Consider the following 14,507-nt stretch of genomic DNA (forward strand, 5'->3'; position numbering starts at 1 on the left):
TGCCAACAACCAGTCCCGTGCGAAGGATATCCGTCTGAAGATTGGTGAGGCAATATTGACACCTAAGTCTAGTGTTAAAAACCTCGGTGCTGCCCTGGACGCCACCTTATCAATGGAAATACAAGTCAGCTCCGTGGTAAGGAAGGTGAAGATAACGAACAGTGATCAATCTCATAACTCCTACAAGCAATACAAAATAGATACATGTAGTTGGGCAAACACGGACCCCTGGACACACCAGAGGTAAGGAAGATGTACTTCAACATCAGGAGAATATCCAAGGTGAAACACCATCTCACCCAGTAAGCATGTGCGAAGGTCATCAATGCAACAGTCATATCCCACCTTGACTATCACAATGCCCTCCTGCTTGGCATGACCGATCGCCCAATGTACCGACTACAAGTGGCTCAGAATAACGCTGCACGTTGTTTCACGCTACAGACAACATATTTCGCCGGTACTTCAACAACTACACTGGCTGCCTGTAAAGCAACATGTTGTGTTTAAAGTGCTGACAACCATACATAAGTCACTACTCTTTCTCAGCACCAGCATACATAAGAGAGCTATGTCTTGTTTACCAGCCACGTAGGACCTTGAGATCATCATCCGACCAATGGAAATGCTTAACTGGTAGTGAAGAAATCATCAAACAAATACGGTGCAAGAGCCATAAAAACACTAGGTGCACAATTGCCACTGGAACTTTGAGAGCTTGAAGCACATGGAGCATTCCGCAAGAACCTAAAGACACTCTTGTTCAAGCGTGAATATGATCTGTGAATGTAAAATTCAGTGCAATATCAAGGATTCCATGTGCAAGCTCTTGCAAACTGAATTTTGATCCAGCATACAAATACCTGTACGCCAATTGTATCTTGTCAAGTCGAAGTCAACCACTTTGTCATTTTACTATCATGTTTTATTTAAATTCTTTCTATTGTTTTATCATTCCCTTTAGAGCTCTTGTAGGTCCTTTATTGGTATATTGTCATTGATTGTTAGCACAAACATTGTACAGCGCATATAAACTATATGTAATTTTGCGCGTTATAAATGAATAAAATAATAATAATAATATATGCATAGACTGGACATAGCCCTGTGAATTCAAAACTGCGTGTAAACCTTGGTGTAGAAACTATGTACATAACCTGAAGCGAATTTACAACTGAATACTGTATCATAGAATCAGGTAAGGTAGCTCACTACATCAAGAATTACACCTCTAATGACACGATCGGTCACGGTAGCTCTGCGGTAGAGCGTTCGCTTCGTAACCGGGAGGTCGTGAGTTCGAGTCCCGCTCGTATCATGGCCGCGTCACACCTAACACGTAAACATAGGTAGTGATTGCTCCTTCGCCAAAAGCTCGGCATTTAGAAATAAGAATCACGGGTCTTTCGGATATGATCTCAAAAACGGGCGTCTTGAGTGGCAGCAGGTGTTGGCATGCTACAACCCTTAACGCTAAGCATAGGTCAATATTTGTGGTACTTCACCTACAGCTGGTGACGTCTCAATTTGGGTGAAAAATTCTCGACGGGACGTAAAACAATTTTATGACAGTACGTCACATGATGGTGATTCAAATGCTTCTGCTGCGTAGCTCAGTGGATAAGGTATCGGTTAATGACCCGCAGATCACGAGTTAAAATCCGCCAGTGCCTTTTGTGTAATCAGGCACCTTATAATGGATAAGATATTTACCATTGTTTTCAATAATCAAATATATGAACTAGAGTCTCCTAATGGCCCACATCGCTCATCTGGATGGAGTAACTTCCTAAGTTACATGTACTGGATAAAACGTTTTATTTACATTGAGTAAGCCAATCATAACCTATGACAGCCATATTGGAACATTTACACCATGTACGTGTATACCAAGTACACGTATAGCGATCAGGCATTACATGTACATTAGTTTCTAGAGAAGAAAATTATTTTGCCTTGGAAAATTCAAAACCAGACGGAACATAATCCGATTACAGACTGTATTTGGGACTAGATGAACATTTGTACCAAGTTTTGTTTCTTAGCATGCATAAATTGAGCAATTTTTTTTTTATAAAAGACGTATATGGAGGGTCGATCGATCTAGCGCGCTGCTCACATGCTGCTGGGGGATTTGGTTCTGCAGCCCAGGTAAGGGGTGGATTGATTGATTGTATCTTGTTTGACGTCCCTCTCGAGAATTTTTCACTCATATGGGGACCAAAACCGGCGAAGGACTTCAAATTTAGGCCTTTGCTCGGCGCATATGGGCATTGAGCAGTGAAGTGGGTGCCCATCTACAGAATCTCTCTCTCTCTCTCTCTCGTGTATGTGTGTGTATAAACTAGGTGAAGGCGACAACAACTCTGTGAACAAAAGCTTCTATACTGACTTGCTGCAAAGAGAAACAAAAGCTGTGTACCGCCTACAGTCGTCAATGACCCACACACATGTAAAATATCAAAATTCTATCTCCTAACAGTAACAAAACATGTAACAAGCAGACGGCTGGAGATATGACGTACAAAATAATTCCTGCTTCACACGTGACACAAAACTGGATTTTGTAGATCTTGTTGACAACACCAGATTTTCAGAGCTACCGTCAATTGATGGCAATGCTGTCCTTTTTTTTATGCCCATGCTTAGATTTCTCTGACCTAGAAGCTTTTTGTAGAATTTATATGCCACCATTACAGTGATCTCGGTGTACAGGGACACATTGAATGGTCGACTCAATAAGGCGATGGATGTTACCAGATAAGCTGGTGACGTAACACAATACCAGTCACTGATCCCATCGGTCGGCGCGTTTAGTTGATTGCAACAGGATGAACTAAACCAGACATTGTAGCCATGTGTTTACAAAACATTTCTGAAATTTTATCTTACGAAATTTGTTAATAAATATTCAAGACCAGAAAAGCACATTTTGTAGATCACCATGACTCAACATTAACATGTAATAATGTCCAGCTAGCTCTCAATAATACCAGTATTATTTACATCTATTGAGAGAAAACTTCCTTTAATTCTATCTGAAGGTCAAAGCTCTTAATCTACATTTACTCATATCATGTAGGAAACCTTTTTGCAAAACATGCTGGAAAAGTGACCTATTTAAAAATGAAGAATTTTTCAAAAAACAAAACAGAAGCACTTTAAAAATGTCATATGCATACCTTTAATGTTTTTATAACAACTGTCTGAAAAATATCAAGTATAGGCTGTGAGAGGAGTTGGTTACACAAAGTAGGTACCATGTTTAAAAAATGAGAAAGTTCAACAATACATAAATTTGAATTTGCTGATAAAAATATCAAAAGGAGTAGGCACAAGTTCTCAAAATCTTAGATAGCCCTATCCCAACACAGTGATATATGTCTTATATTGTAAGTAATCTACAACTAATGCAAAGAAATACACAATAATGCAAGATAACGAGACAAACAGGTCAATGTAAAAGTCCTGAGACCGAGGCACAATATATAAACCAGGGTGACCTGTTATTGCTGTTGATGGAGTTGAATATTATGGCTTTCACGGTCAGTCAATCGTTTAGATAAATATTTTTTAAAAAGATGTGTTTCGTTAATTATCAAAATCGAATAATCAAAGGTTAGCATGGTTTATACTGATAGCTCGTGTACCTTGCTAAGGTAGCCCTAAGAGGCCGATCAATGACAGCTGTCGCGTATATTACCATAGCTGATTAAACTAGGACGGTAGAGGATTTCTAAATTGTATTTTTACTATAACACATTTCTCTGCAAATCTCCAATCAATGGAAAATTCAAAATATTTTATTTATCGGCATTTACAAATGTGATCTGTTTTACACATTGAATCGATGACAAGTGACTCACGTGATGGATGAATAATACAATCTTTCTCTCTCTTTTTTTTTGTCAATTTAAACGACAAGCATTTCATTGGATTCTCACATCGTACATTTTGTTTCAATATTTCATTTTCATCCTGGAGGAGCAACATTTTTATCAGTTGTAGAAATTATCTGAAAGTTGATTAGTTCTTCAGTTATTAGAACGTATTACATCAAAGTATGTGATGGGGAACGCAGTAATAATTAATCAGTTTTCTCCCTATTTCATGGTTACTTAATAATTCAGGAGGAAAAATCTTATATGTCTTTCTGCATCAGTATAAAAAGTTATTAACAGGCCTTGTTAGGACGCGAACATTAGACATTGTGAAAATTACACATTTGGTCCATGTGAATTGTGTCTGTGACGTACGGCTGTTATTACTTTCTCGCAGAATGTTGTTGTAACAATTACATGGCAGCAATTTTAGAAATTAATCCGAAGAGGTGGAACCCTACAGCATGCGAAGCTTCGACGATTCCATTAAATACCACGTGATCAGTTTAATTGTTACCATCGACAGTTAAATTACACTAAATCAATCGCGATTAATATACCGTCATTTGATTTCCATTTGTAAATGGTTGAGCGATTTAAAACTGTAATTTCTTTAGTGTTGGAGAAAAATAAGTTTTCCACACACACCGATTGATTGTTCTGTACATAGTGTAAGTCTAACGAAGCCCAGGATTACAAAACACCAATTTAGACGTCCCTCATTAAAACTTAGATTTCAATATAAATTTATCAATTGTCTGATATTTGTACAGTTGATCGTAAATTTCCAAAAGGTTGTTAACCAATAAGAGCTTTGTTATCTTTTTAAAAAGATCGCCCAAATTGTTACAAAGATAGTAATGAAATATTGGATAACGCGAGTGTCAGTTCAATGGACGCCATTAAACTTGTAAACGAGATCTGGATATGTCAAAACCAGTCACTCAATATTGCCAAGCTTTCCGGGAGAAAATCTTCATTAAAAGTGATAAGGAAGGTATAACAACAACTATATATATATATATATATATATATATAATATATATATATATATATACATGTATACTGAAAAGGTCACAACACTGTTGGTTATTTAAACCTCTAATTTTAGACGCAACCCACGTCTTTATAAAGAAACATTCATGTATATTACATAAACAAACATCACATACTACACACACTGCGACATATTAATATATATTTGGGGACAGATGGAGAAAAGAAAATTCTGACAGCGTGGTTAGTGCGGTCGATGAATCTGATAGATGTTGTCAAATGTTCTTGGTTTACCCTCGCTCGCCCGAACCTCCTCAGCTCAGAATGGACTCCATGTCCCTAGTAGGCTTAAATAGTCCATGCATTAGCGCTAAATCACTCGTGAGAATTAGAAGGACACATGAAAAATGCAATCTTCGAGCAATCAGGCTCCTCGTTTTCTCTACCAGACGGGATTAGATTACATATGAAGGATCTGGTAGTTTTATTTTTCAATCTCTGTCGATAGCTCTTTGCAAGGAGGGGAAAATCTGATCACACATTGGCAACTGCTAGCAACAAATTAAAATTATTCACTTTAAAAATAATGATTAGGAAAGAATTTTTATGGAGTGCTGTGCAAATTTTCGCTGTGATATCAAAATGATGGTATAGAAATATATGCTTATCTTTTTTAAGAAATCAACGACTTAACGTTTGAAAACTACCCCCCCCCCCCCGATTGCAACAAATTTTTGTGATGTCTTGACTTTTTTTTTTTTTGGAAGTGTCAGACATTTAGACTGATACTACCAGAAATATAGTCAGCATACGCAAAATTTTGTCAGACGAGAATAAAATCCATCACTTATCAGATTTTTATAAATCCTATCTACTTATAATCAACTAAACAGTACTCAGTCTCCATCTCCACAATAAGTTTATGAATCCCCCCCCCCTCTCTCTCTCATATGAAAGGCGAAGATAACAAACAATGATCTATCTCATAACTCTTATAAGGGATACAAAATAAAGAGTTGGGCAAACACGGACATACCAGAGGTGGGACCAAGTGCCTTGAGGAGTAAGCATCCCCAGTCGACCGGTCACACCCGCCGTGAGCCCTATATTTTGATCAGGTAAACGGAGTAATCCGTAGTCGAAATCAGTGTGCCAAGAACGACCTAACAATGGGCATGAAACACTTCAGATAGCATTCGACTTTAAGATAGGTTGTATTGGCAAACTAGATCATTATAACGATCATACAATTTGCGAAATGCTGACTTTAAACGTTACCCCTGTAACATCAAATTGTTTGTCAGTAGCCTGCCTCGAAAGTTCTTGTGTATCGAATCAGTTGAGAGATATAAACACCATATGCAGATGATAATGGAATATTGCTATATAAATGTGGGATGTTGACGATGGAGAAGTTGAAATCATCCTGTTTGTCATAAAGTTGAGTTGTTAGTTTGCTGTTAATATCAATTTCCAATAAAATATCTAAATACGAAGCAGATGTGGAGGAATCTGTGGTGTCTTTCATTTCTAGTTCACAGGGATATATCGAATCGACATATGAATGAAATTTATTATTGTTAATAGATAAAAAAAAAAACCCACGTCGTCGATACATCTAAATGTCGAGTTGAAGGCCACAGCAAGAGATTTTTTCTTCTCATGTAGAAGCTTTTGAATAAACTTTGCTTCATAAAATATAAAAACAGGTCAGCTAATAAAGGAGCTCAATTCGTGTCCATCGAAATTCCAACACACTGTTGTAACCTTGCCCACATTCTGAGTCTGTCTTGCTCTCTCCCTTTCCACTTTTCTCTTCCTCTCCACTTTTCTTTCCCTCTCCACTACTCTCTCCCTCTCCACTTCTCTCTCCATCTCTGCATCTTTACATCGCCATTTCCACTTTTCTCTCTCCTCTCCACTTCTCTCCCCCTCTCTACTTCTCTTTCCCATCTCCACTTCTCTCCCCTCTCCACTTCTCTCTCACTCTCTACTTTTCTATCTCCCTCTCCACTTCTCTCTCCCCTCTCCACTTCTCTCTCCCTCTCTACTTGTCTCTCCCCTCTCCACTTCTCTCTCCCTCTCTACTTTTCTCTCTCCCTCTCTACTTTTCTATCTCCCTCTCCACTTCTCTCTCCCTCTCCACTTCTCTCTCCCCTCTCCACTTCTCTCTCCCTCTCCACTTCTCTCTCCCCTCTCCACTTCTCTCTCCCTCTCCACTTCTCTCTCTCTCTCTACTTTTCTATCTCCCTCTCCACTTCTCTCTCCCCTCTCCACTTCTCTCTCCCTCTCCACTTCTCTCTCTCTCTACTTTTCTATCTCCCTCTCCACTTCTCTCTCCCTCTCCACTTCTCTCTCCCCTCTCCACTTCTCTCTCCCTCTCCACTTCTCTCTCCCCTCTCCACTTCTCTCTCCCTCTCCACTTCTCTCTCTACTTTTCTATCTCCCTCTCCACTTCTCTCTCCCTCTCCACTTGTCTCTCACTCTCTACTTTTCTATCTCCCTCTCCACTTCTCTCCATCTCCACTTTTCTCTCTCCCGTACACATCTCTCTTCCCATCTACTTCAATAACAGGTTCCTTGTCTTAATGTTCTAACGTCTTGCCGGACTTGGCTTTGATCCCGATCTTAATATCAGCCATCAGGACCCACAATTAAGTAACTTGTGTCTGATATTTCCTACATAATCCAACATTATTGACACTTTCCACGAACTCTGGAATTCTATATACTAAATAATTTAGCAGATATAACCAAGCTAACTTTTCTTAAAGGTAGGTCAAATACCAGGGTCAACGTTACAAGGTCAAAACCCCTGGTACCAAAAGAAATGTCTTATTGCAAGATTGATTGACTGAATATTGTTTAACATCCCTCTCGAGAATATTTCACTCATGGAAACGTCGTCACTGCCGGCGGAGGGTTGCAAAATTTAGGCCTATGCTCGGGACCTCGGTTTTTGCGGTCTCATCCGAAGGACCGCCCCATTTTAGTCACCTTCTACGACAAGCAAGGGGTACTGAGGACCTATTCTAACCCGGATCTCCACGAGATCTTATTGCAAGAAATACACATATGAAATATGACAGTGATACAATACTAACTTTCATTCATATGTCGATTCGATATATCCCTGTAAGCTCGAAATAAAGTTACCACAAAGTCGTCCACTTCTGCTTCATACTTATTTATTTTATTGAAAGTAGACATTAACGTCAAACTGACAACTCCACTGTATGACAAACGGGATGATTTCAGCTTCTCCATCGTCAACTTCCTATATTTATGTAGCAATATTCCATTATCACCTGCATATGGTGTTTATATATCTCAACTGATTCAATATGAAAGGGCTTGTTCTGTGTATAGTCAGTTTTAAAATCGAGGTAAGCTACTGACAAACAAGTTGGTGGTTTAGGGGTTTCAACAGTCTCGATTGAAGTCAGCATTTTGCAAACTCTATTGTTGTTATAACGATCTAGTTCGTCAATTGGGTCAAATGCTGTATGACGTGTTTCATACCGATTGTTAAGCCGTTCTTGGCACACTGATTTTGACTACGGATAACTCCGTTTACCTGATCAGGATATGGTAAACAGTCAACATGGGGTGCTTACTCCTAGGCACCTGATCCCACCTCTGGTATATCCAGGGCTCCGTGTTTGCCTAACTCTCTATTTTGTATTGCTTGAAGGAGTTAAGAGATTGATCACTGTTCGTTATCTTCACCTTTCATAGTCATATCACTCACCACTTTAAGTTTTGAGCAATTTGAAGTTTGGGTCGAACTCCAAGGTCAAAGATCATGAAAACAGATATAGAAAAGCCCTGTCTGAAATAGTTTAGGAAATATTGTCAAGGTCATCTTTTCTTAAAAGCGGGTCATACTCCAAGTTTAAGGTCTCAATGTCAACAACTTCGGTACCAGAAATAGTCTTGTCACGATGAGTACACATCTCCATCACTCAAATTTCAAATGCTTTATTGACGATTACCAAACATGAGGCGTACCATCATAAATCAACATCATATACTAGTATATATAACATGATACACAATCTCAGATTAAACACAATTGTCCTGATTTCTCAATTCACTGTACCTTAGATTAAAACACTCATTCAAACATTGACAAAAATGCTTTGTGAATGGATGATTTTCAGGATTCATGAGACTTTTTATGGAATTTGCATTCAATTCACCCAAATGTTCTGAATATTTATTCCTTAAGTGATCGTGTGTTGTACAAAATAATAGGAAGTGTTTCTCATCATCAACTTCAATCAAGCAGAATTTGCAAAAGCTATTAGATCGTGGAATTGAAGGTTTTTCAGTATCTCCCAACCTCAATATTGAGGGGATTGTGCACTTAATCTTAGTTTAGTGAGTAGAGACCTGTAATGCATATTTCAAATATTCTTGCATTTTCAAATTATAATTGTATACTTGACTATGAAATACAAACGTTTTCCACAATTTGTTTGTTTTATGTTATCAAATTGATTAGATATTTTGTTTTCATAATAGTTTCTTAAGTTATTGCTAAATGTTTCATGGGAAATCTCCAATCATCTTTGCAATAATACTCAGTGATTTAGTCATGCTTAGATTAGTCTTTATATGAGATAACATTTCATCCTCATTAACGATGGGTTATTATTTTAGGATGCAAATTGCATATCTTTTCACCTACAGTAATATTTAAACATTGATTCAAGTTAATGTGTAAAGAATATTGACCTAACTCAGAAGGTACTGCAACATTATGAGAAAGATTAAAGTTTCGGACCGATAGACGAACAGACAGGACAAATGTAATATGCCCTCCGAGCTTAAAACTATTCAACACCAATTAATCAAATGTAGCAAATGCATTTCATCAGGTGTGGTTGTGATGGATGTTGAACACCCGGATGTACATACTGACACCATCTTTCAAGCGACTATGAATTAAAACACAATAAATTGCAGGTGATGATCCTAATTATCAGCAGTAGGTATCTGAAAATGATTTTTAAGGAATATTCTGATCCATTGAGCAGAAATTCTAAGTTGTTCTTAGTTTCGCATCCTTTCCTGTTTTATGTATAAGAGATGTATATCGACAGGATGTAAAACAAACAAACAAACAATGATATATACACTCGTAATATATGATTGATTGTTTTACGTCCCGTCCAGTATTTTCACTCATATTGAGTCCTCACCAGCTATAGGAGAAGTATCAGTGCTGTAGCAGTGTGGGTTCTTGATAGTGTCAACGCCTTTCGCGACACGAGATCTTTTTTAAGGTCATATCCGAAAGACCCGTGATTCTCACTTCTAAATGCCGAACATTTGGCGAAGAAGCTTACAAACCGAACGTTCTCTATACCACTGAGCTGCCGCGACCGATCTCTCTCTAGATATACAGTATGTTCATATCTTTTTCAGCATGAATAGTTTATTTTTTACGTGTATTGTGCGAAAATACGCAAAATGTATTCAGACGTGTTGAATGACCTGTGTCGCTGTGTCATATGTCATTCACATCAAATTCGGATGTGATTTTTTTAGAGTGCCATTTTTTATAGTAAACAAGTTGCAACAACCAAGAAATAGCCATGGGTGCCTTCTTTAATGTAATTGTTGATTGGCATGGTGACGTCAACGGTATTTTCTAGTGTGACATTGTGATGTCATTGTGAAGTGTTGACAAATTTTAAAAGTTTTCTTAGTAAAATCATGTTAGAATATAAATATAAATATTGTTAAAATCAGACTACCCTAATTTTCCAACCTTACGGAAGTGTTGATAACCTCCTAACTTTAAAAATGTAATTTCTTTGCAACTGGGTAATCTGCAAAAGTGGACCGGAAATACCATCAAAGATAAATGTTAAATATCAAAGTTAATCAGGTTATTTTTCATCATTTAAGAAATCCGCGCAAATTAAATCGATGTATAATGATTCCTATTCTTTTGAGGACATTCGTCATAATTAACGATGTAGTAAATTGTGAGCATTCATTCAGTCTTTATTTCCTCATTACATGAGATTATTGCATGCAAATAAATTATACAACATTATACAGGATTAGAAATAAATAATAATTTTTTTTAATTCTGCAATTTTTATTTTCGGCCCTTCTACCCTACGGTGTATTTTGGGTGTATTTGTAATATTGTTTTTTAATTATAAGTGTGATTTAAATTTTAAGATACTAGCTATATAGTATTCGACAATTAAGTTTTTGTGGGACAAATACGTGTGTATGCTCTATGATTTTAGATACCAAAAACTTCTACGGAATACATTTTGATGTATTTTCAAATATACTTTATAAATTACGGTTTCAGAATTGATTTTGCTAAGCATGTGGCCAATGTATGCCTACTATATGCATTGCGTGCGATTTTATATTAAACAAAATGTCAGCATGATTTGACGGTCATGGAGCGCGAACAAATAATCGCGTGCACATTAAATCGGTTATTATAGCAGCGAATGTAAAAATTGCGAATTTGGAAGTCATATTTTTGGTTTTTGGGGGAGTGGGTGGGTGTTTATTTGTTTTTTTTGTTTGTTTTTTTTTTTTAGTTTTTTTATATATATTTATATATGATTTGTTGGGTTTTTTTTTAAATTGGTTATAATTTTCGAAAGTAATTATTAAAGTTTCCACCCTAGTTTTTTTTCTGTTCAAAGGGATATGATCATATTTACAGATTGAAAAATCTACATATGTAAATGTATGAATAAATTGACACGAGCAGTATATGCACTGGGTGAATATTTTGCCGGTAAAATTCAATTCCTGAACAGAAAACAAAAAAATTATCACGTGAACGGTGATTTGGAGATATGAACATAAAGTACTTGTAAATATTCATGTGTATGTAAATCAAGTAACTGCAGGTCCACTTTGACGCTTGCGTCATTAATTTTCTAGTAACGTTAAGTGCGTGGTACTGTCAATGGAGATCCATTAATCGTGTTTCTGGCCGTGACATATCTTATTTAGGGCGTATTGTAATGGTCCTTTAAGGTTCGTCACAACAGGAAGTTATCATAAAAAGTATGAAATATCTTATAATTTGAATTGTGGTGTCTTTTGATATTCATGCGTCATGGATGTCGAGGACAGTGATGATAAAAAAAAATGAGTGAAGATGGTATGTTTAAAAAAAAAGCATCAGAGCTACGGTATTCGTTTAAGAAGTAAATTTCATTTTTGAAATATACAGCATGAACTGCGACGCCTGCATACTGTAGGTTCCTTATTTTACGCGAGTACTTATTATCGCAAAATGACTCATCGACGTCAAATTGCGAGAAAATAAATTCGCGAGTGCTCTGTTGATCAAATGTTTTTGCATGTATTTTAGCAATATAAAAATAAAAGCGAGAATTATTTTTCGCGAGTTATGTTTCTCGCGAAATTACGCGATAATAGATTCCTCGCGTATATTTAGGAATTTACAGTGCTTCTTGAAGCATCTCGTGAAAAGTATGCCAGCGTGAAGCGTTGCTGTTCACACCCTCATATATTTTCAAAAATGAAAAATTATTTCTTATATTTACATTCTATTTTCATTTCTATCGGATAATTCCCAGCCTTTAGAATATTCGTACTATATTTATCAAGATTCATTCGCACGTCATTTACATCCATGGGGAAATGACTATCATTTCATTTGGTAAAAACATCGAAAGCAAAAACATTGGAAATATAAATATTTAAAGGAAACATCTGAATTCATTGTGGACGAAATTTTAAAAGATTTTACAACACATGGAAATATACTTAACAAGACTTTTCATTCAATCTTCTTACTAAGAATTCTTAAACAACAAATATTGATTAATATACAAAATAAGAAGCATTTGTATTGATAGACTTCCAAGAATACGACAACTTCCTTCAAAATATAGGTCTTATCAATTTTAAAAGTAACTGCAATTTAATTTCTTCTTAAATTTCCTGGTGAATCATACAATTTACAATCCATAAAAACCATTTGTGTAGAGAGCAACCTTAAAACAGCTTTGTCAGTTTTGTTTGAAATGAAATAGTAATTTTTAACGCCTTATATCCGTATTCTAATTTGTGGTCCTGACTTAACATATTTATATAAATAAAATCCGTTACCTTTTCATATACCGTCTTCGATTCCTTCATGTAAGCCAAGGTCGGTATCCCAAGGACGTTCGTTACCATAGAAACGATATCAATAGACTCCTGATTCCCCACTACGAACACCGCGAGAGTTTGGTGCTGCGTAAGGTAAGAACACATACCACGGAGTTGGTCGTGAATACCTGTATATGTCGGATAAATGGTTCCGGTCACGTTCACTTCCGGTCGTTCGACTGACAAATAAAATGTCCGGAAGTGAAAATTATACACGTCTTGCTCAATAACAGCCACAATATCATTGCCTTGACAATACAGAAATGCCAACATAATTACAATGCAACTTTTAAGCAGTGCCATGACGTCAAAATAACGCCAAATCACTTTGAAATTTCCCGAAATGTTGCATGTGCTTGTTAAAGTTTCCTCTAGAATTCTTTAAAAACGCTAGCATTTTCATATTGACGGAGAGAGTTCGCTCCTGATCGCTGGCTATCCGACATCCCTGTCGACACTGGATCGACGCTCTCCAAATCTCCAAGCTACAGAAGAAGCGCTGTCATGTGTACCGATTTCCGGTGGACCCCGATTCATCACAAGTCGTTATGCAAAATGACAGCAGATCATATCAATGGCAAATTTATAAGTATTTCCCGATCGGTATTCACAGATGTTGAAAATCGATGCGACATTTATGCTGAGCACATGATAGTCCTTCATTTTTCCAGAATTGCTACTCGACGTCAACCGCAATAGTTCAGTTTTAGGGACGCTCTCCATGTCCATTTTCATCCCGACTGATGAAAAAAAAAATACCATCTGCTGTTTGTCATAATCAGGAAAATGCTGAGCTACACAGTGCGTGATGGTTTCTTTATTTTGTTAATAATCAAAGAAAGCTTCGTTTTCTGGTGACAACAAACTCTTGGCCGTAATGAAGTACACAGTTTAATGAACTACGTGTCACAAAGCCGAAACGAGGCGACTATCTCAACATTTGTCGTCAGATCGAATCCTGGCAATAGCATATTTCATCTAATAGAGTCTGGATACAGATTAATTTCTTTGCTACACCACCAGCCAATTTTTCCTTTAATAATCTACTATTAAGATATAACGCAGAAATTTGTTATTCGTTTTTCTTTTTGCTCAATGAATAAATGCGCATTTGTACAAGCAAAATCTGCCTAATTGGTACTATTAATTGTATGAACTCGTTTGATGGTATTCATTTTACAGGATCGATAATAATACTAGCATCACCGGTATTGCTCACTCAGTGTTGCATTCTATTTCAAGATTAACAGAAACTTTATCCAGTGGTTCAAGCTTCACAAATCTGTTGCAGATATCAAATTTAAACAATTCCCGACGGACTAAAGAAGAAATTCTCAGCAGTGTATTTTGTGGCACTATTATACGGAAGAACCAAACCACAAAATTATCATGAAATAATTTTTTTTCATTTCATTTTATTTCTGTATAGAATATCACAGAAAGTCATGAATATAG

At 36.8% G+C, this 14,507-nt stretch overlaps 1 protein-coding gene across 1 annotated transcript in view; it reads right to left on the bottom strand.

The window, feature by feature from the left end:
* The window catches only part of LOC125669987 (glutamate receptor ionotropic, NMDA 3A-like), a 30,195-nt gene extending 16,547 nt beyond the window's left edge, over positions 1 to 13,648 (bottom strand). Inside the window, exon 1 of the mRNA XM_048904869.2 lies at positions 13,011 to 13,648. Within this exon, the coding sequence (XP_048760826.1) occupies positions 13,011 to 13,355 (345 nt within the window). The 5' untranslated portion in view covers positions 13,356 to 13,648. The remainder of the gene's footprint in view (positions 1 to 13,010) is intronic.
* Positions 13,649 to 14,507: the final 859 nt, after the last annotated feature.

The sequence above is a fragment of the Ostrea edulis genome, chromosome 4 (genome assembly GCF_947568905.1).
Source record: "Ostrea edulis chromosome 4, xbOstEdul1.1, whole genome shotgun sequence".
NCBI classification, from domain to species: Eukaryota; Metazoa; Mollusca; class Bivalvia; order Ostreida; family Ostreidae; genus Ostrea; species Ostrea edulis.